Consider the following 21,031-nt stretch of genomic DNA (forward strand, 5'->3'; position numbering starts at 1 on the left):
AAAATGCCGCAGCAGCACATGCACATTAGGCATCAATCTCACAGATCATACAGCTTTTATCTCGCGCATCATGTGATACAGCCTAACGGCAGGCAGCACATTATGTCTGGCTTCGTCATGCGAGTGACAAAGACGAGACGCATTCTTGTTTGTGTATTTCATCAAACTGGTATGAAATGTTACACAGATGCAAGATCTAAATCAAGGCTCTTCAATATGCCTGTCAAAAAAGAAAAGAAAAGCAAACAAATAGATCTTCCATATGATATAATTGTACATCGTATCTATCCATTAGCCCGCTAAGGGTCTCGCTGACCCTGACATCCATCCTTGCTTTTCCAGTGGATCACCAGAACACGTCAGACCTGTCCCCCAGATCCAGCCCTGCCATGGCGTCATGCCTCCCGCCTTTAGCTCCAAACAGGTCTCGTTAAATACTGCCTAGCCAGGACCCTGAATTATATGACATTTTTTATGGTGTTTTTTTCTGTTTGAGTAAAAATGCCCAAGAAATTACCCTCGTTGAGGTCCAAACCTCCTTCGGTGAGGAAACCACCGACAACTACTCATTCAAGACCTACGAGTTCTCATGGACCGCCACCACCACCACCTTCGAACCCGCCAACTTTGAGGCCTCCTGCTGCAGAGAGAGCTAGATCTCATGAGACAGAAAGCCGGAGACCAAAGTATCCTTCTACATCTAGGCACTCTTACTATGGTCGTCCAACGCCAAATGATCGTCCAGCGCCGACAAGGAGGGATTCAGGATATCGGTCTGTTTCGCCCCGGGGTCGACAGCCTCCTCCACCACCTCCAGCGCCTGCAGGAAGGACACTGAGACGTCGCGTGACGAGAGACTCAGATTGGATGTCAGAAGATGAAAGTAGACCTACTTCCCGACGACGAACTCCAAGCCCTCGGCGCCAAAGACCAGAGCCTCGACCTCATGGACATGACACGCCGCCATGGCCTAGTTCTCCAAAGCCAGCTAACGCAAGGCCTGCGATGAGGTCCTACCCGACTGATAGTTCTCGCCCAGATCCAAGACGATTCCATTCCTATGAGGCACCGCCGTCACCAAGACGTCCTCCCGGAGCAGGCAAGCGGTCTCCTCCTTCAGGTTATAGGCCAGCGCCTCATCTAGCTTCTGATATGCTTCGAGGAAGGCCTCGCTCAAGAGGAGACCCACCGCTACAAAATGAGACACATCGTCCGGTACCTGAGAGAAGACCAAGCCATACTAACAATCCACGCCATTCGCCCATGACACAACCTGCCAGTCCACGCCAGTCGCCCCGCATGCAACCTGCAAGCCCACGACACTCACCAAGGACACAGCCCACCAGACCAGCGAAACAGGAACCCTCTCCAGATAAACCAGAACCTCAAAAGAAAGGCTTCGACTTCATGAGACACCTCCCCCAAGCCTTCGCAACCTACGCCAGTGTAAATGCTCTTAGCGAACACGCCGACACTGCAAAAGAATGGGCAGATTGGTTCATGAATCTGCGCAAAACACCCGCCGAAATCCACGAACTTTCTGCTAAAGTAACAACAGCAAAAGACACCATCACCCAGATCCAAAACAGTCTTGAAGCTCGACCTGATATCATCGATGGCGATGATGCTGGACCTATGAGGAAGCAGATTGACGAAGCTATTAAGAATGCCACAACCGCTTTGGATGAGATGACCAAGTTGTTACAGGAGATCAGTAGCGATGGCCTTGAAGGAACGGCTTTTAGGAGTTTGGAGGAGTTTTATAATTCTTACAAGTATAAGGATGAGTGGGAGGAGAAGATCAAGATTGCTGATGCGGATCTTGAGAAGGAGTTGGGGGCTTTGAGTAAGATCATGGTCAACATTTACTCGTGAGTTACCTTCCCATATTTTTTGTATGTGGTTACTGACTTTGGTTTAGACGTGCGCTAAGCAAACCTGCGCCGCCTGGTTTGAATAATCCTGTGCCGCCGCCTGCACCGGGACAGAATGCTGATTCGGGTTATGCACGACGGCCGAGTGCTGCAACTCGTGGGTCATCATCGAGGGTTGCTTCGCCGATTTTGGAGCCGCCTCCTGTGGGCAAGTATCGAAAGTCGGTTGATGAGAATGCAGAACCGAAGCCTACTGAACTGACCGACGGAGTGAGGAGTGAAGCTGTACCGGAAGTGGTAGTTAACGAGCAGCCGGCAGAGGAAGCAAAGAAGGCAGATGATGTGCCGTCTGGCTTTGGAGAAGCTAATGTTAAAGAGACTACTGACACAAACTCGGAATCTCCCACAGGCACCAAGCTAAAGGTTGATAAACCAGCTGAAGTACCACCAGTGCCAGCGGCTGAGCCTGAGACAAAAGTCCCGGAGCCACCAAAGGAAGTACCAACCGGTATAAAGCCAGCTCAACCAACACCATCAGTAGCCCAACCTCCAAAGCAACCATCCCCACCAACGAAGTCCCCTGAAGACACACTCCTAGACGCAGCATGGAACGGCGACATCCAAGCCTGCACAAACGCCCTCCGCCACGCCTCCCCAACGACCCGCGACTCCCATGGCCTAACCCCCCTGCACCTAGCCTGCGAACGCGACCACCTCGCCATAGCAATGCTCCTCCACGACACAGGCATATCCTCCAACGTCCACGATCTCCACGAACGTACCCCGCTACATCTCGCAGCGCGCTACGGCTCTTCTGCTATCGTAGAATATCTACTAGACGACTGCAAAGCTGATCCCAACGCCAAAACAGATGATGGTAGAACACCGTTGCATTATGCGGCTGTTGTGGATGATGAGGAGAGGAGGGAGGTTGTTAGGTTGTTGAGGGATTTTGGGGCGGATCCGACGGTCGAGGATGGGAGGGGGAGGACGGCGAGGGATTTGGCGCAGAGGAGGGATTTGTGGGATGTTTCGGCGACTTTGAGACGGGCGGAGAAGAGATGGGAGGAGGAGCATCATCAGAATTGGTTTCAGAGGCATGGACTTAAGCGATAGATGACTGGTGTAGAGATACATCGAAGGGGCTTATTTCATATCTAGATGGGATTCTAACACAGGCACGATGCGCTTATGGAACCGTAAAGATAGTGAGGTTTTAAGCTGAGAACTCAAATACGCTCTCGAAAACAGGGACTTAGTCTCGTCTAAAAGCAAGCGTTTGATCTCGAGGGTCCGTTGAATAACAAATTGCCAGTAAATCACAGCTTAACAGCATCCACCGGAGCCACAACCATGGTCATGACCATGTCCATGTCCATTCTCATGAGCCTTCTTAGCATCCCTCTCCTCCAATCCCGCAGCCTCCTTACTCTGGCAACTAACATGGAAAGCACCCAACTTAATCAACCCTTCCATCTCTCTCAACAACCCAATATTCTCTTTAAAATCATCCGTTTCACGAAACTTCTGATGTGCTTCCAAACTAGGCCAACCAATGAACGCAGCAAGCATGCAGCCGGTTTTGCTCTCGTCTCCGCGGACTGGTACGTCGTTTTCTACACTCCAGCCGTAGCTGATGCCGCGCCAGTCGGGGGATGCTTTGAGGGCTTGCGCGGCGAATTGTTCGAGACGACGGGTTGCGGCGGCCCGGGATGTTACGGAGTAGTCGGAGGGAAAGAAGGCGACGAGGACTTCTGTTACTGGGGAGCGGGTGCTGTCGAGGACGTCCTCTGGTGGGAATGGGTTGAGAGTTACGTGTTTGTTGATAGCTTTCTCGAAACTAACAAGCGGTTTGAGAGATTCGATAATAGGACCATGGTCACTTCAATCTCCTTAGCATTGCCCATCATACACAACTCATTGAACTTACGCGCTCTTGGGGTAATTCAAATGATCATCCAAAGTATCCCAATCCAAAAACAACCACAATCTCGAAGGATCCTCCACCTCAATACCATGATACACCCGTCGCGCACCAGGTTGCCTCAGCGCTGTCTCGATAACATTTTGATAAGTCTTTCCAGCAGCGGAGTCATCAAAGAAGTTTACGCCTTCATTGACGGTAACGTATGCGAATTCTGTGACGTTTTTTAGTTGAGAAGACATTTTGAGAGGCGAGAGAGAGAAGTTATGATACGAGTATGATGTTAGGTTTGGAGGGGTAGATATGAGGCGATGGTGGGGTTGGGGAAAGAATTATATGGAAATTATTAGCAGAAATGCGCCGAAGTTGGGGGTGGGAAGTTCGGTGTTTTCTTTCAGGTTGGGTGGGGACAGGTATTTCCATTCACCCGCATGGGACAAGGGAAGACTTCATCATTGTGTGATAAGTAATTCACTGACTCGATGGATTAACGGAACGTAAATATAGCACTGATTAAGTTCATGCATTGAAATTTTTTTATTTTTTTTTAAATTTTTTTTTTACAAAGTATCCGAGTCCATAGAACTGAAGCAGGAGCATGAAAGCTATGTATTTCTGTTGTTTACATATATTAGAGGAAGTGAGTGAATTGTTTCCTACTATTAAATGTACTTTGTTACTGAGGCGTTGGATAAACCAATGGTCGCTCTGACCTAGGTGGCCGCAGCTATTCACTTACTTGAAGTTGTGCTTTTGAGAAGTCTATAGGTCTGTATCTCATTTGATAGCAGCATTACAAATAAACAATGCAAACCCTTCATACCTTTCGTTATTGAAGGACAGGAGGTTTATTTTCGAGAAATAATGAATGAGAGTCTTATGCATGGTTCTTTAGATACCTCGCCGTTCGAACCTGATTTATATCGTCTCCCAAGCATCGCGGTTCAAGGTCTGAATTGGGCGCTCTTGGACAGCTGCCTAGCTACATTGCAGCTGAATATTGCAGTAGCTCTCAAGTTGAATTGAAATGGCTCTATATAGCGTTGGCCTTGCTGAAATTCTAGAATCATACACAGCTTGGTAAAGGGACAAGTCTATTTTTAAGTTTTCCCGAGGCGTAAGTCCCTAATATACATATTAAATTAATGCTAGAATAATTGCAGGTTGTAAACCTAAATGCTAATAAAGGTCTGGTCTTAAGGTATGTTTTGTAACTTATAAAGTTAGTATTATAATAGGTACTATAAAGGATCTTCTTCTTTTAATAGGTTGGTTATTAAATACTTCCTTATTAATATTAATAAATTATATAACTACACAACTATACAGCTACATAACAAGATAACCACATAACTATATAACTACACAACCACAAAATCGCCCAAGATGACACCCTTGAGAACAACAATCGCCCGTGGGTACAATAGTGTCCAGGAGGATATCTATAATAACGCCCCTAAGATCACCAGCATCACTACTACACACCCAACGTGGTTTGAGAAGTCGAAGGGACAAGTCAAAGTATATAGGGCTTGCCGCAAGCCTGATTAGCTGCAGCCTTACATTCCCAAGGGAATTAGCTTATTCACTAGAGACGATTGACAGGGATTATTCTGCGATGTTGCCGTATTTATTCAGTGCGGAATTGGTACAGCGGATTGTTACCGTTGCGAAGGAAAACGTTAACCGTTAGGACCGTGGAGAGACCTTCATTGTCAGCGCAAAGATACGTACTCTAAGGGTCCTCTAGTATAACCCAAAACAAAGCATAGACTTGCCAGTTCTCTACCATTCCAATACTAAAAAAGAAGCGTGTAATAGCTGCTCATTACAATATAAAGCTGTCAATTATATGAATCCTACCCTGAATCTTCTCGAATGTCCATCGTTGATCACTTCCTCAATCTCTTAAACCCGAACCATAACCGAAGGTGCCTGGTCTTTACTGCATTCAGTAAAGCCCCGAGAGCTGGCTGTCACTGTGGTGTCAAAAACAAGACTAAGCAGGCCTCCCAACGAATCACATCCCAGCCAGGGAAAATATCTCAATCTGTCTCTGGTCCCCGATCCTCAGGGAGGCTTGTCAACTCCACGATCGAGGGATACCTAGCGGCGGTCCTCCCCCTGCTTGCAAAACCGCCAACGCAACATACCCGATCCCCAGGTTCTCGGTGCAGCACCTTTAGTGTACGATCTTGTATTGCACTACCGGTATAGCACTACCGGTATACCTGTTTCTACGTCAAGTACACTACCTGTTACGTTACAGCGCGTATTGAGAGCCACGTCCAGGGGCGCTGAACCACCCTTGGATGGGCTGGCGTCATTGGCAGACGACGGGACGACCGTCATGAGCCTTCAGTCTCAGTACAAACCTCTTCTTCCAGCGCCCGAGGCTGGAGGTGCTGGTGGGAATGACCCAGATAAACGAGTTGCTGCCAAGCGGAGAAGAGCAAACAGGCCCAATGCCTGCGAGAACTGTCGTCTCAAAAAAGCCCGTGTAAGTTGAACCGTCCCTCTACCGCTTGTTTCTGTCTGACCCGCCAGTGCGACGGTAAAAGACCCTCCTGTTCAAAGTGCGAGAGATGGGGTACCACCTGTGTCTACAGCGTCGACCATCTCGCCAATGTAGAAAGGGAACTCAAAGACCACCGCGATATTCTTGAGCTTCTGCTCTCCCTTCCTGAAGATGAAGCCCTCGCCGCTCACAGGCAGCTGCGCAGCACGAGTAATCTTGCAGACGCGTTGTCATCGCTGCAGGGCAGTATGCACGGCAGGCATAGACCGTCAAGTATACGGACTGCGCAGGCGATATCGCCTCCCACGTCGTCGAGTCTTGAGTTTGAGCTGACGGTGCGGCATCGCATGGCGTATCCCACTTTGTTCCCCTTGGACATCCCCTCTTTGAGCGCTGATCCTCGCTTGAGGCCTGTTCAGCGATCGCAGGGTCTTTTGGAGGGATCTTCGCCTTCTGACACAATGTCGCCTTCGACGTCGTCCAGCAATGATCAATCTGGCGCTACACCGAGTGATCGGCCTAGTATTAAACAAGAAGAAGACATTGGTCCTCATCGCGATAAATATTGCGATGAACGGTTACACCAGCTGCAGATTGGTTACTGGACCGGCGTGTCCATTGAAGATGAAGTCGCAGCCCGCGCAATCTCGCACTACCTCAAAGGCAACCACGCGATATTCGGCTTCTTCGACCCAGACTTATTTATACAAGATCTCATCGCCCACCAACACAACTACTGTTCGTCATTTCTAGTAAATGCCCTGCTGGCCCACGCCTGTGTAAGTACAAGTCCAATTGCCACCACCCTTGCCACTAGCTGACGTTCTGATCCACCGCTCAGCAAGCTTACTCCGTCGTTGACGAACCCGTGGGCGCTCTGAGTAAAGATTTCGTCAGTAACGCTGGTGTTTTATGGCGCGCGGAAAGATCGACAGACTCTCTAGTTAATGTCGCTGCTATTCTCATGCTGAGTGTTAGTTGTCATCTGCAGAGATCGGATATTGACAGCCATGAGCTTCTTGATGATGGGCGCGCTATGGCGGAGCGCATGAAGCTCTTTGGTGTGCGACATACACCCGAGAATGCAGCATTGTTCGAAGGTTTGGAACCAGATACAAAGCGCGCAACAGCGCACACAGCATGGGGAGCATACAGCTACCTAACGTAAGTCCGCCTTCCCACTCCCCAAAGTAATCACCACTAAGACTCCAGATTAAACTCATTCTGGGTTCCCACAAGACCCATATCGTTCCCACCCATGTTTCCCGTACCGGGACGCAACAGCAATGACACGATAGATGAAAGGTTAGCAGTTCACTGGCCTCGACACTTCATCCCTGACTATGCAGGCCAAACGTTTCAAGCGCTGTGTGAGCTGTGGACGATAATGCAGGAGGTAGTAGCTGTTTACTTTGCGCAGAAGGGTGCCACAATGAGGATTCCTCTGGCCTTTGTCGAGGCAAAGTATCAGAAGATACTGTCTTTTACGGATTCTTTGCCCGAGGAGATGTCTTCTGTTGATCCGAGGAATATGCCTGATCATGTTCTAGCGTTTAAGTAAGTACCGTGATTTATTTTTAGGTGAGTATATGGCTAATTGGGAGTAGTATTCTACTGCATGTCGCTATTACGAATATTTTTCATCCGTTTATCATGGATCCGATGAACGAGAAGCTTAATTCCGCTTCTCTAGAATCACCGAAAGCTGTTCTTCGCGCATCGATAAATCAGCTTCAACGACTCATCGTCATAAGCCGTCTTTATCACCCACACGCACACTCATTGAGCGTTCTGTCGTCAGCAGTAGTCCACGTCAGCAACACAATCATCCGTGACGCCGCCCTACAAAACCAACCTCTCCAACCAGAAACATTCCCTGCCGTCCATCACACAGATCGAGTAAACACCGACAATCCCAACTGGCACTTTTACTTCCTAGTCTGTCTAGCAGCATGTCAAGACCTGGGCGCCTGCTTTCCCGTCTTCGAGCCTGTCGGCAAAGGTCTTCTCGCTATGGCAATGCGTGACGGAAGTATGTCCGCCGCTGAAGCAAACCGGTTAATGCGAGCGCTGGAAGGACAGCGACCGAGAGAAGCGGAGACTTTCGGGAGTTTTGTGCTTGATTTTAATCTGGAAGCTACGAAGCAAGGTGGTGGGCAGGTTAAAGATTTGGCCGCGCAGTTTGAGGAGTTTAGCATGCATAGTGAGTTTACTGAAGGAGGGGATTTTGTTGTTGATATGAGTGATGAGACTTTATGAGAAGGACTCAGCATGAAATGTGTTGTGTAGCGTTAATGAAACAAGTAATATATGAATCAAAAGATAAGACCAAGGAACCAATTTGGGTTCTATGGCTAACAAGTCATACTTCTAGCTCACAAGAGCTTTGAAGCTTCTAGTCTCGTTGTGATGATATTCGGAAGTCTTGTCAAGTGCACTTGAGCTGATGATACTCACCTTTGGACTGAGAAGGGGAACTTCAGTACAAGAATCATAAGTTACTTTAATATGGGCCTTTTCAGCTATCGAGATTCGTCTGGATTTTAGACCAAACTTATGCCTTACTATATGGCATCTTGTCTCAAAACCAATCGATATGAGCGCATATGGTAGACAAGATCCTGTGATACATCCCCAAGTTCCACCTAGAATATTCAGATACATGCGGTATCCACGTGGACTAGTAACAGAGTTTGAAACGTGCTTCAACCGTGCTTTATCGTTCAGGATGAACCTGTCAGTGCACAGTCGTTATTCCCTTGTGCCATGGTCAAAGGCTGGCACTGTGAATCTAAGCTTATTCTCTTCCTCCTCTAGTCAAGTCACGAATAAATTCACCCCATATTCTCATTCTTTCATGCCTGTGAGATGTGTAGCCATCAAGTTTCATAGTACGCGTATTTGCGTCTTGACGAGGTTCGCTTCAAGGATCTTCCCACCAGCTATCCCAGCAGCAAGCCCAGGATCACGACAGTTGCCCCATACACCCTCACAAGAGCATCGAGCAATGAAATACCTCTCAAAGTTATACTTTCTACAGGAATTAATTGTATTGCCCAAGAATGGTGTTATCCCAATGGTGTTGGTCATTAGTGTTGAGTATCCAATACCATGTGGTGCTTCTGGAATGAGTGGACCCTTAGAGTTCACCCTTGTCACTGGCCCTGGATCTTTAATTTTCCTTTACATTCCGAAAACAACCCCAACCAATCCCCATTCAGACATCCACCATCCCAAAACGAAACCAGGGGTTCAATCTCCATTCGATCCTGGATCCCCTCCCCTCGCTTCGAACCTCACGACCACGTTGAACAACGACGATCGATATTAACTGTCTGCACGAAAGAACCACGATCTGATAACCGAAAAAGCAAAAAACAACAAACAAAAACAAATCTGGGCGCCCGACGCACACCGTCACTCCGGCGCTAAAACATTTCATTTCCGTGCTTGAGAATCCTTCTACGACGCTGCAATTCGCAAACAGCCTCGCAGAAACGCCAGCTCCTCCACTGCCGATCACACACGAATCCTGACCCCTCTCAACGGGCACCTCCTGAACGCAACGCAACGCACGGCTAGTCTACCTACGGAGTAATCCTCACGCCTTCACAATGGCCCCCAAAACACCAAACTCAAACGGCACGCCCATCTTCTCAACCTCCATCTTCTCCAACGCCGCCTCCCGACCAACAACCCGCGAAGGCCAATCCGTCGACCCTCTCCTCGTCCCCAAAGACCGCAAAGCATCCTTCTCGCGCAAAGCTTCCCTGGGTAGCAGACGCGGAAGTTCCTTTGGCAACGGTCCTAACGCTTACGTTACGGATGCTACCGCGCCGCCTGCTCTGCCGGAGTACGCGCTGAGTGCTGCTGCGAAAGTTGCTAGACCGAGTGATAGTGAGGCTTCACAGACTACGCCTACGGATATGTTGAGTCGAAGTGCGACGGGGTCGACGACGCTGCATGGTGTGCCGAGTACGCCGTTGGGGTTTATGCCGAATGGAGCTGTTGGGACGGCGGGAATGTGGCAGCAGAATGAAGCAAGTATTATGTATCATCATGTTACGGAGCTTGCGAATAAGCGCATAGCGACGTTGGAATATTTACGGAAAGCGTATGTCAAACATCAACAGTCACTGGGTTGGATCTGAGCTAACATGAAGCAGCCACGAAGGCCGTATATACTGGTTCAAGACATATCTCTTCGAAAAACCCGACCTCGGTCGAATGCCCTCCCTCGACGCCCGCAAACTCGGCCGCAAAGCAACAAACCTCCTCCTCCTCGGCTTATCCCTCCCTACAATCGTCGACTTATACTCCTCCACATCGATCGAATTCCTCCGAAGTTTAAACTCCCTCCTCTCCGAGTTCGATTCCTTCCAACAACTCCACGGCGACTCTTCCACCGCTGCATCACTCACCCGCGCTCGTCTCCCCAGCATGTTCCGACGTCCAGGTGGTAAATCGCGCCGCTCGACATCCGCGGCTGATATGCATCCCATCGTGGACGATATGGCGCCCATGCCAGCTGCCGGCGGACCTACACCTTCTGTTATGAACTTTGCAGCGTCAGAGACGGATCTTCTTCCAGGTGAAGAGTACACATACTTGCTTACGCCGTCACTACCGTTTGATCCGGATTATTTCGAGACGTTTGCGACGCTGTGCGATGTTTTGATCGATGCGTATACAAGATTCTTAGCACTGGTTCCCTCGCCGAAGGATTGTTCTGCGCCTGTCGCTGAGCTTTTTACAAAAGCGGATTCGCGGGTGCGGAAGATCATAGTTCAAGGCTTGGTACGGGATTTTGAGGAACATAGTCGAAGTCATGTCAAGACGGAGGTTGCTAGTATTGGAAAGATCGTTCTGGGAGGGTTAATGTAAGGGAATGGATTTATGATTGCTTTGCATGGAGTTATGGGTAGCGCAAGCATGACTTGCTGGAGTTTGGTCTGCATTTATACGCATATGGCATGAAGATATGAAGCTCGGAATCGTTATATACCAATACCATCTTATCTATCTTACAGCGGGTTCTGTGTAATATACAGTTCTATACAGCTCTATTTTGATCCCTTGCTCTTCTCATTCTCCTTAATCGCCTCCTCTGCAACAAGTAGTTCAATATCCTTCCCAACCAACCAATCCTTCGCACCATCCATGATCCTGTCCAACTTCTCACCACCCTCCAGCACATTCGGAAGACCATGCACATCAATCCCAGCACGATGATCAGTACATCGGTCCTGGTTGTAATTGTACGTGCGGATCTTATCGCCTCGTGTAATCTGCGTCTTGGAAAGAACACTGTTTCTCAACTGCGACGCTTCTTCCTCGCGCTGTTCTCTTCTTTGATCTGCGATTCGGGATCGGAGGAGTTTCCATGCTTCTTCCCTGTTGCGTTGCTGTGATCGGTGGTCTTGCATTGAAACTGTTGTTCCGGTAGGTAAATGCGTCATTCGAATGGCTGACTCCGTCTTATTAACATGCTGTCCACCTGCACCGCGTGCCCTCATCGTTTCAATCTTGACTTCTTGCGGATTAACGTAGAAATCACTCTCCGGATCGTCAAAGTCGATGCTCGTAGCGCCGTTCTCAGGGAATGACGGTAAAACCCAGACGGCCACGGCGGAAGTGTGCACACGACCTTTTGTTTCGGTGCTGGGGATGCGTTGCACGCGATGCATGCCTGCTTCGCTGCGGAAGATGTCGAAAGCACCTGTGTCGTGGACTTCGAGAATAGCTTCCTGAAGAGGATTCTCGCCAGCCGAACTAGAAGAATCTCCTGCTCCGTCCGCAAATTCGTATTTCACCACCGTATGTCTGTATCCTCGTCGCATACAAAGCGCCTTGTACATCTTGAACAGCGTGTCCATAAAATATCTTCCCTCCAAGCCGCCTGGTCCGGGCCTGAACTCCAACATGCAAGGAAACTCAGCGAATGGATGTCTAGGCGTTAGACTAGCTTCCAGTTTCCTAGCTAATGCTTCAAGCTGGCCTGTTTCGGAGGATAATTCGTCTCGTGCAATCGCGGCGAGGTCTTCATCTGTGCTTGCGTCGTCGAGCATCTGCGTCAGCTCTTTGACGCTGGATTGTGACTTTTCCCATGCTTTCAGGGCTTCTGCCACGCGGGAAAGTTCGCCGACGCGTTTAGCTGTTTGGGAATCGAAGGAGGAGTTTAGGTTCTTTTGGAGGGTGTCGTGTTCGGTGGTCAAGGACTGGGCGCGTTGGAGGAGGGCTGGTGCGAGGAGGGCTTCTGCAGAACAACCGTTAGCTGAGGATTGAAGGGCCGGGGAGTATAGCGTACCATTGCTTGCGAAGCGAATGAATTGGCGTGTTTGAGGCCTACGCAATGCTCTTGTGCAGGTGCGACATATCCATGGTGTTGGCATGGTGGAGGGGATGATGTTGGAGGGGAAATTTGTAAATTTTTAGAGGAGCTGGCGGTGATGCAATTGGTGGAGTGCACCACAACGCAGTACAAGATCATGACACAACAAGACACAACGTGATAATCTTTATATGCAGTCTATAGTCTATCTATTGCTTTTGTCTATCACCAGCCCTTTTAGCAGCATACAAAAACCCCATTCCAAGTATCATGCTACTCCCACCCCACATTTGTGCACCCAAATAATCCCCATCCATAACCTGCATCAACCCACCCGCCAAAGGCGATCCCGTAAGTGCAGCAAAACTAATAATCGAAAAGATCATTCCAATTCTTGTTCCAGCTTTATTCAAGTCCGAAGTCAAACTCGCACAGCATGACGGAAACAAGCTCTGTATCGCTGCGCCGAAATACCCAAAGATACTCACCCAGATGAATTCGCCTGTTAGGGTGGTTACTTGGGACCACATGTATATACACAACGCAGCGGCAAAGATTGTTGGGATGAAGATGTTTATCGCGCCGAAGAAACGGTCGGCTAGGAAGGCTGTTATCATTCGACCTGGAATGCCGACAGCATTTATCGTTATCAGGATTAAGAAGGATGATGAGGCTGAGCCGTTGAGTTTGTCTGTTGCGTATTGACGGGCCTGTTCATTAGCTTACATCTCATGAGTAGAGAGGTGAGGACTTACATAGTTGTATGATATCCAAGTTGGCCACAGAGTGAAAAACATGGCCACGGCGAATAATACGTATGCAGGCTCTTTGAACGCTGCCCATTCAACGAGCGGTCCAGCTTTTCTCGCTTTAAGTCTTGTTCTCGCAAGAAGTAATATGATCCCTGACGCAACAGTGACCACTAATCCCATGACTCTCACCGTCCAGCGGAATCCAATCTTGGGTAAAAGCTGCTGCGCAATAAGCGGAAACACCATACCACCAGTCGCAGCACCACACGCCCCCGCCGAAATAGCAATCGTCTTCTTGCTCGTAAAATACGTCGAGATATTAGCTATAGTCGGCGCAAAAATGATTCCATTTCCTAAACCCTGACATATCCCCTGCGCGAGGAGAACCTGCCAGTACTTCGATGCGATGCTAGTCATGAAGACACCCAGGATCTGAAGAAACAGACCTGCAGCTAGGGCATGGCGGAAATACCCTGCGTCAAAGGCCCGCCCGGAGAATGTCCCTATGAGGAAGATGAGACAGACTTCCAAGCTGCCTATCCAGGAGATTGTGGACGGTGGGAGAGAGAATTCGGCTTCGTAGTGTGGTTGGAAGATGCCGAAGGAGATTAGGTAGCCCCATGAGTTGAAGGCTACGAGATGGCCTGTTACGACTTGAAGCCAGGCTTGAAGACCGCCGTCTGGAGGTTGTTCTGTTTCCTCATTGGGGGTTTCGCTTGGTGTTGAAGTTGATGCTGCGTCATCATTGGGCTTTTCATCCCGGTCGCTTGTCTTCTCCTCGTCGCGCAGTGTGGGACATACGCTATCCGATGTTGTATCAGCCATTTTGACTGAGTGTAAAGATACTGAGAGTCATGATGAAGTTTGGGGTCAGGGATGGACGTTCATTTATGTAATGGCTGTTAGTGAGTCTGGGTTTAAGACGGGGGAGGCGGGGGATCAAGTGCGGCATCGGGATCGGCTAGATCGGCCTGGGGTCGGCCTCATTGTAGGGGGCATTTGACATGCAGGGCAAGATCAACGTTGGCACTTATCAATCAGGGTTAATTATTGTCGCTCATACTGCAGTTATAGGAAAGGTGATTGCCTGTAGCGATTGTATGCTCTTAGGATTGTAATAATGAAGTACCCAAGTATGGATGCCCTCAAGACCAAGTAGTCGAGTTCCATTAGACCGAACATGCCATGGCAAACAATCTAAATCGAGGTCCAGACATCAAGGACAATCGTCAATGTATTGCTTTCTGTCAAGCGAGTGATACAGAAATGCTCAGGTGCATTCTTATTCCCAGATCATTTGCGCTCGGCATTGTTCCTCCGTGTCACATTAGAGGACTGTTGGTCAGCCTTAACGTTACGCCTTTCAAACTACATCCAGCAATCCACCATTCAATGCACCCTGGCAATCAATTCATAGATCAATCTTTGAAGTGACCGTCGCCGATACTGAATATTAACCTTTTTGCTTATAAATCGCCCTTCGCATAGTAACAAGCATGTTGCCGGCAATGACGGGTATATCGGCAATTAAGGAGATGCCGGTATCAAAGGAAATGACGGACATGATCAACGGCAACTTTTAAACCAACCGAGTACATTCTATCTATAATGCGATTCTAATTACAAGGTCAAATCCAGTCTATACCCCAAGCAAATCTCCAAAAATCCATCCCCAAGTTAAGAAAGTAAAATAATAGTCTCCCCAAAGTAAAACTCAATCTACTGCTTCTTCTTGTTCTTGTTCTTAGGCATACGAACAAGCCAATACAGAAACAGCGCTCCAACAATGTTGACAACGATATACACCATTCCAATACCAAAGTCCCTCCAACGATTATCATAACTTGAGCTCAATGCCTTGAGATAGACATTCGTATCCTTGATGGTGCAAAAGTTGCAGTCGCTCGTCGCATCAGGGTTGAGAATGTAGCCACCAGCTGCCTTGACGTAGTCGCTGAGATATTCACCGCAGGTAGAGTTACTCGGGGGATCGAAGACGGTATACTCGTTCGATGCACAAGTAACTTCCACGTTCGCCAGCCCAGTGCTCAAAATAGCAGACACGAGATACGTGAATGGCGAAACGCGATACATGAAGATCCAAAAGCCAGGCATGTTGTCTGGTGTCGCGAGAACACCGCAGAAGAACAAGCAAAGCATGAAAAAGAGGTTTGCGAGATTACCGCCTGCTTCAGCCGTGTCGGTGACTGCGATGATGGCATGCGCAAAGGTACACGTGAAGACGAGGAATTGCCAGAAGAGAAGCCACATCAGACCTCCACGCTCGGCTCCTTGGCCTGCGAGGGCGGCGTTCTTGTTGAAGCCGACGGGGTAGTAGATGCAGACGAACATGAAGACCGACATGATCGAGTTCCAGGGGATTTCAGCCATGATTTGGGAGAGCATGAAAACTTTCCAGGAGTATGTCTTGGAGGGTCGTTCGCGGACTTCGTAGAGGGATCGTTGAGTAACAAAGTGAGGCATCTGTCGCCATCAAGTTAGTATCAGTTGATGAGAGGGATTGGGGGTGAGAGTGAGACTTACCTGCATCTGAACGAGTTGACCAAAGACCGTAAGAACCTGGAAAATAGCAAACATCTGATTCTGCAATCCTCTCAACGTCAAGGGCGCATTGAGAAAAACAAGACCGATAAACAAGCCAACCTGAATACACAAAGCTGCCTTGGAGTAAATATATGAAGGCGTACGCCAATACTGCTGGAAAACACGCGTGGTCGCAATACGTAACTGCTCACCAAACGGTGCGGCAAATTCACGATAAGACTCAGGATCGTCGGTGCGAGACACAGCGTTGGAAGAACCTTCGGCCTTGAGACGTTGAAGCTCGGTTTGAACGGCAGCATACTCTGGGCTCTCGCGCCAGGTCTGATGCCAGTCGATCTCAGTGTGCGAACCAGGTGCTGCACCAATGACTTCCAACATCCACTCAGCAGGATTCTCACCCTTGGGACAAGGCTCACTGCCGTTCTTCTCAAAGTAATTCGTAAGGGTTTCGGAGTTTTTACCAATGTCGCCAAAGTAAATTGTTCGTCCGCCCTTGGCTAGGAAGAGAAGACGGTCAAAGCGCTGGAAGAGCATCGCGGAGGGTTGATGGATGGTACACAAGATAGACTGTCCTGCCTTGGAAAGCTTTTCAAGCAAGTCGAGAATGGCCCATGATGTTTGACTGTCCAAGCCGGAAGTGGGTTCGTCGACGAAGAGAAGAAGGGGAGGTTTGGCCGCTAGTTCGACGCCGATTGTCAACCGTTTGCGCTGTTCCACGTTGAGACCTTCGCCTAGGACGCCGACTACTGCGTCTGCGTAGTCTTGCATGTCGAGCAGTTTGATAACTTCATCAACGTACGCAATCTTCTCAGCTCGTGGGGTGGAGGCTGGTTGACGAAGAAGAGCGGAGAAAGTAAGGGCTTCGCGAACGGTGCTTGTTTCGAGGTGGAGATCTTGTTGTTGCACATAGCCTGTCTTGCGCTGGAAGGAATCATCGCGGATTTTTCCATCGACGAGCATTTCACCGGTGATAACGCCCATTGAGATACGATCGGCGAGACAGTCGAGGAGAGTCGTCTTTCCAGCGCCGGATACACCCATGAGGGCAGTCAGTGTTCCAGGTTTCACCCAACCGTCGACGTTATCGAGAATGCGGCGCGGTTCGCTCTTGATCTTGATGTCGTAGCAGACGTTGTTCCAGTGGAAGACACTAGTAGAACCCTGAATGTTGGCATTCTCGTTGTTGGTCTTCTCGGTGAGGGGTGTGGGCGTGGATGCTGAAGCCTCGGGGTCGGACTTGGTCTTGGCAGGCATGTGGCCGTGACGGAACACAAGAACTTCGCCCTTGGACTTCTTGGCAGAAATGTACTCGGTCGCAACGATGTAGACGATGTGGTTGAAGATGGTCATAGCGATGAGAATACCGACGTTGCGCCACTTGTGAGCGTGGAAGTACTTGTACTCGGAATTGAGATACGCATCGCCGTTGACAAAGTCTTGACCTGGGACAGCACCGACTGTTGAGCAAGCACGATTGAAGGCGCCGACGTCTGCATAACCTGGGATAGCCGGGTTGGGAACGAATGCCGTGCAAGTAAAGTTGCGACCGGAGAATTCGTTGACCATGAGGGACTCGAAGGCGTAGGCTACAGGGTCGAGATAGTTGATCCAGCGACACCAGCCGAGCATGTAGTCAACTGGAACAACGAAGCCGGCGAAGATGACCAGGGCGAGGATGAGCAGAGACGCGGGAACCATTGCTTGCGAGAGGGTTCGAGAGAGCGAGGCACTATGTCGTCAGTAGATTTCAATCAAGGAATGGGTGAGACTTACATGGATCTGAAAATACCAGACATAGCCAAAACCATAATGAACGAAACAAGAAGATAGAAAAAGAAAGCCCCAGCATCTCTGTTCAAGTTCGTCATGAAATAAAGAGTGACGTTGAACAAAATACTGTTACTAATCTTATAAGGCATATCCACCAGAATAGAAGCAAAGCTCTCAGCACTAGCATGGTAGAAAGCATACCGAGCATGTTTCTCAACGATAGGTCGTTGAGCGTACTGGGTGAGAATTTCCAGGGCGGAAGCAAAAGCGTTGGATAGAACTGCAAGGAAGAGAACGGCGCCGCGTTTGAAGAAGTCGCCCGTCGTGGGCTGCATGTTGTAGAAGAGCGATGAGGCGATGAGAGCTGTGCATGTATTTGCTATCAGTGCAAAGATCGTCACGCCCGGCGAACCCTTGAGTCGTTTCCAGCCGCGCCACAGACAGAGGTTTACTTGTTGCATGTACGACAAGGTAAACGGGGACTTGAGTCGTTGACCCTTGGCTTGAGCAGATTTCTTGTTCTCACGGAAGGCATCAGCAGAAGATCCATTGAGAGGATACAAAGCCTTGTAAGACTCGATCTCATTTTGGACAATCTGATATTCTCGAGACTCCTTCCATCGAGCAGCAAATTCGTCGGGTGTACGCGGGACTTTGTTCTCAAAGCCTGGACGAACGACTCGTTCAGCTGGTGCGGTCATTGAAGTGAGGAAGTCAGGAGTAGTTTGACGATCGGGACATTCGAAGCCAAGATTGATGAAATAAGCTTTCGCTTCGTCAGCTGGTCCAAAGAAAATCTGACGACCTTCGTAAATAACGAGTGCCTTGTCGAAGAGATCGTATGCTGTCTGGGGAGCTTGATAAATCGACACAGCACAAGTTTGACCGAACAACTCAGATTGAAGACGCAACGTCTTACAAAACTCAATCGCATTCGCAGAATCCAAACCACGCGTTGAATTATCCCAGCATTGGAACGGGGCGTTTGAGAGAGTCGCTTCAGCGATTGTAACACGCTTTCGTTCTCCGCCTGACACGCCGCGGATGTAGTTATCGCCAACTTGGGTATTAACCGTGTGGGAAATACCGTACATGGCCATTACCACGTCGCGCATGTGATCGCTGTACTCGTTATGCTTGATACCTGGTGGTAAATTCTGAGGACAACGTGCGCGGGCGGCGAAAGTGAGGGTGTCGCCAACGGAAAGCATGGGGAAGTGAACGTCTACTTCTGCGGTGTAGATTGTTTCGCCCTTGTGGTATTTGTGCATTTCGTGTGCTGTTATGCCGTTGTAGTTGAAGTACGTGCTATCATCCACGTAGATACCGTTCGTTTCTCCCGAAACTGATTTGAGGAAGGTGGAACATCCTGATCCTGGCGGACCTAGGACAACACACATTTCACCCGCGTTGATAACACCGTCGAAACCGCTCAGGATATCAATCCTTCTCTTTCCAGCATTAGGCTTGAGTATATCGCGCGCCATACTCGGAAGACCTAACCAGACGTTTCCAACATCCTTTTGGTAGTCTGTCTCAGCGCCGTATCCAAAGACGTTCATGTCCTGGAAACAAATACCGGACTGACGAAAGCCAGAACCATTCTCGCGCATGGTATTGGAGACTGCCTTTGCCCATGCTCGCGCGTTGAAGTTTTCGGAGTGTGGGTTCAGAGGGGATGTGGCGGATGAGGCGTTGAAGAGGTCGGCGTTGTGCTGGGATGTGTTTGTGTATTGGCGGGCTAAGTCGCGGACTATAGAGTGACGACGAGTTGTTTCTTCATTTTCGGATGAAGATTCGGGAGATTCAGTGGTTTTCTTCTCGGTTTGGTCGTTGACTATTGTGTCGTGGCTGCTGTGGTTTGAGCGTACGCTCATGTTTGCCTCGGCCATGATGGCGGCAACCCTTCTGTTTGTCTGTTAGATGAGTGTCTCTACCACAAAGAGAAGTGACATACAAATATTAAAGTAGTAAGCGATAACAAAAGAGAGTTAAAGATCGAATAACAATAAGTAACAAGGATAGTAGAAAGAAAAGTACCACATCACAACTTGAGGCTCATGGCCTCTTAATACTAATACCCGGATCCATGCTCATCCCCGTTGCACCGAAGGGGTGGTGGATCCGGGCTGTCAACACACGGATCCCGTCGACTTCCCGACCCCGTTACCCACTCGGGGTCATCTTCAAACCCGCTGCTGAATGGGGGAGAGTCTGTATGTAGCAAATATGCTGGCTCACCCCTCGGACTTGACAGTGATGTTCGACCGAATCGGCTTGACAGACTATCTTATCACGACTACTCTTCTTTACGCTTCTATCTAAGCATCTTTGTCAGACGGAGCGATTGTAGTAATCATGGCTTCCGAAACACGTCCTCCGAGAATTCTAGCTTGTGTGCTGTGTCAACAGCGCAAGAAGAAATGTGATCGCAAAAGTCCATGTTCTTTCTGCATAAAGGTACATCTCACTACCCAACTAACACGGCTCGTAAATACACCATAAAGCTTACACTTACCGTCAATAGGCAGGAATACAATGTATACCAAGCACACCAGCCCCCAAGCGCACTCGTCGCAGACCAACGAAAGAGCTCCTCGCTAGACTTGAGCGTTGTGAGGAACTATTGAAGAGATGTACTTGTGTGCAAAAGTCTTTGAGATATGGTGCTTATGGGGAGAGAGGGATGGGGAGCCCAACAGGAAGTGATGAGAGTGATGGGAGTGAATCACCCGAGATGGAGAAGGTTGAAGCTGGATATGAACGTTCTAGCGTTGAAGGATATTAAGGGATGGATTCGGCGTTTGAAGGTGTTTGGCTTGGGTACGTTAGTTAGGATGGGATGAGGAACTCGTGTAAGAGAATGCAGGAATAGGCGTTGGGAAGTCAATTACACACTCACTAATACAATACTGTCACTATATTACCATCTAACTTATCTTGAAGGGAAGGAATCGCAAACAAGCAAAGCATGTGCGTGTGGTCTGGACCTTAAGTGTTGAGCAGTCACTATAAAACAAGAACCCCAAGACATGTCGTCAAAAAAGCCCGGGGCATAGCGACTCTTCGGTAAATTTTAAGCCTGAGCTGTCAACGGCAGTGGAGAATCTTCACCCCAACCTGGTTAGCACAGACCCTTGAACGAGCCAATTGTTGGACGCCGGGGTTCTCGAATGGTCCGTTAAGGCTGGGATTTCTCCTGACTGGTCAGATCATTGTGACGAAAGCTGGATCTTTCTGGAAGTAAGTCTGCAGTAGGGGATTTTACTGGTTCCTGGTGATTGTGCCGAGTTTTAT

General features: G+C 49.0%; 7 protein-coding genes across 7 annotated transcripts; 3 read left to right on the plus strand and 4 right to left on the minus strand.

Annotated features, from left to right (window-relative positions):
- Positions 1 to 1,263: 1,263 nt before the first annotated feature.
- On the plus strand, positions 1,264 to 2,990 carry FIESC28_08397 (uncharacterized protein; the record flags this gene model as incomplete). Its single annotated transcript, XM_031162535.1, has 2 exons — positions 1,264 to 1,871; positions 1,922 to 2,990. 2 exons carry the CDS (start codon positions 1,264 to 1,266, stop codon positions 2,988 to 2,990), a joined length of 1,677 nt encoding a protein of 558 aa, XP_031013395.1.
- Positions 2,991 to 3,200: 210 nt separating this feature from the next.
- Positions 3,201 to 4,040, minus strand: FIESC28_08398 (uncharacterized protein; the record flags this gene model as incomplete). Its single annotated transcript, XM_031162536.1, has 2 exons — positions 3,201 to 3,756; positions 3,805 to 4,040. The coding sequence occupies 2 exons, from the start codon at positions 4,038 to 4,040 to the stop codon at positions 3,201 to 3,203; spliced, it is 792 nt and encodes a 263-aa protein (XP_031013396.1).
- Positions 4,041 to 6,148: 2,108 nt separating this feature from the next.
- Positions 6,149 to 8,758, plus strand: FIESC28_08399 (uncharacterized protein; the record flags this gene model as incomplete). The annotated part of the gene is made up of 6 exons (XM_031162537.1): positions 6,149 to 6,298; positions 6,346 to 7,095; positions 7,158 to 7,480; positions 7,529 to 7,873; positions 7,924 to 8,519; positions 8,691 to 8,758. 6 exons carry the CDS (start codon positions 6,149 to 6,151, stop codon positions 8,756 to 8,758), a joined length of 2,232 nt encoding a protein of 743 aa, XP_031013397.1.
- Positions 8,759 to 9,930: 1,172 nt separating this feature from the next.
- Positions 9,931 to 11,200, plus strand: FIESC28_08400 (uncharacterized protein; the record flags this gene model as incomplete). The annotated part of the gene is made up of 2 exons (XM_031162538.1): positions 9,931 to 10,430; positions 10,483 to 11,200. 2 exons carry the CDS (start codon positions 9,931 to 9,933, stop codon positions 11,198 to 11,200), a joined length of 1,218 nt encoding a protein of 405 aa, XP_031013398.1.
- A 179-nt stretch (positions 11,201 to 11,379) lies between these two features.
- On the minus strand, positions 11,380 to 12,708 carry FIESC28_08401 (uncharacterized protein; the record flags this gene model as incomplete). Its single annotated transcript, XM_031162539.1, has 2 exons — positions 11,380 to 12,572; positions 12,624 to 12,708. The coding sequence occupies 2 exons, from the start codon at positions 12,706 to 12,708 to the stop codon at positions 11,380 to 11,382; spliced, it is 1,278 nt and encodes a 425-aa protein (XP_031013399.1).
- A 661-nt stretch (positions 12,709 to 13,369) lies between these two features.
- On the minus strand, positions 13,370 to 14,224 carry FIESC28_08402 (uncharacterized protein; the record flags this gene model as incomplete). Its single annotated transcript, XM_031162540.1, has 1 exon — positions 13,370 to 14,224. The coding sequence occupies one exon, from the start codon at positions 14,222 to 14,224 to the stop codon at positions 13,370 to 13,372; it is 855 nt and encodes a 284-aa protein (XP_031013400.1).
- An 894-nt stretch (positions 14,225 to 15,118) lies between these two features.
- FIESC28_08403 (uncharacterized protein) lies at positions 15,119 to 19,626 on the minus strand (the record flags this gene model as incomplete). Its single annotated transcript, XM_031162541.1, has 3 exons — positions 15,119 to 15,883; positions 15,944 to 17,693; positions 17,738 to 19,626. The coding sequence occupies 3 exons, from the start codon at positions 19,624 to 19,626 to the stop codon at positions 15,119 to 15,121; spliced, it is 4,404 nt and encodes a 1,467-aa protein (XP_031013401.1).
- Positions 19,627 to 21,031: the final 1,405 nt, after the last annotated feature.

The sequence above is a fragment of the Fusarium coffeatum genome, assembly GCF_003316985.1.
Source record: "Fusarium coffeatum strain FIESC_28 chromosome Unknown BRIP53273_contig_195, whole genome shotgun sequence".
NCBI lineage: Eukaryota > Fungi > Ascomycota > Sordariomycetes > Hypocreales > Nectriaceae > Fusarium > Fusarium coffeatum.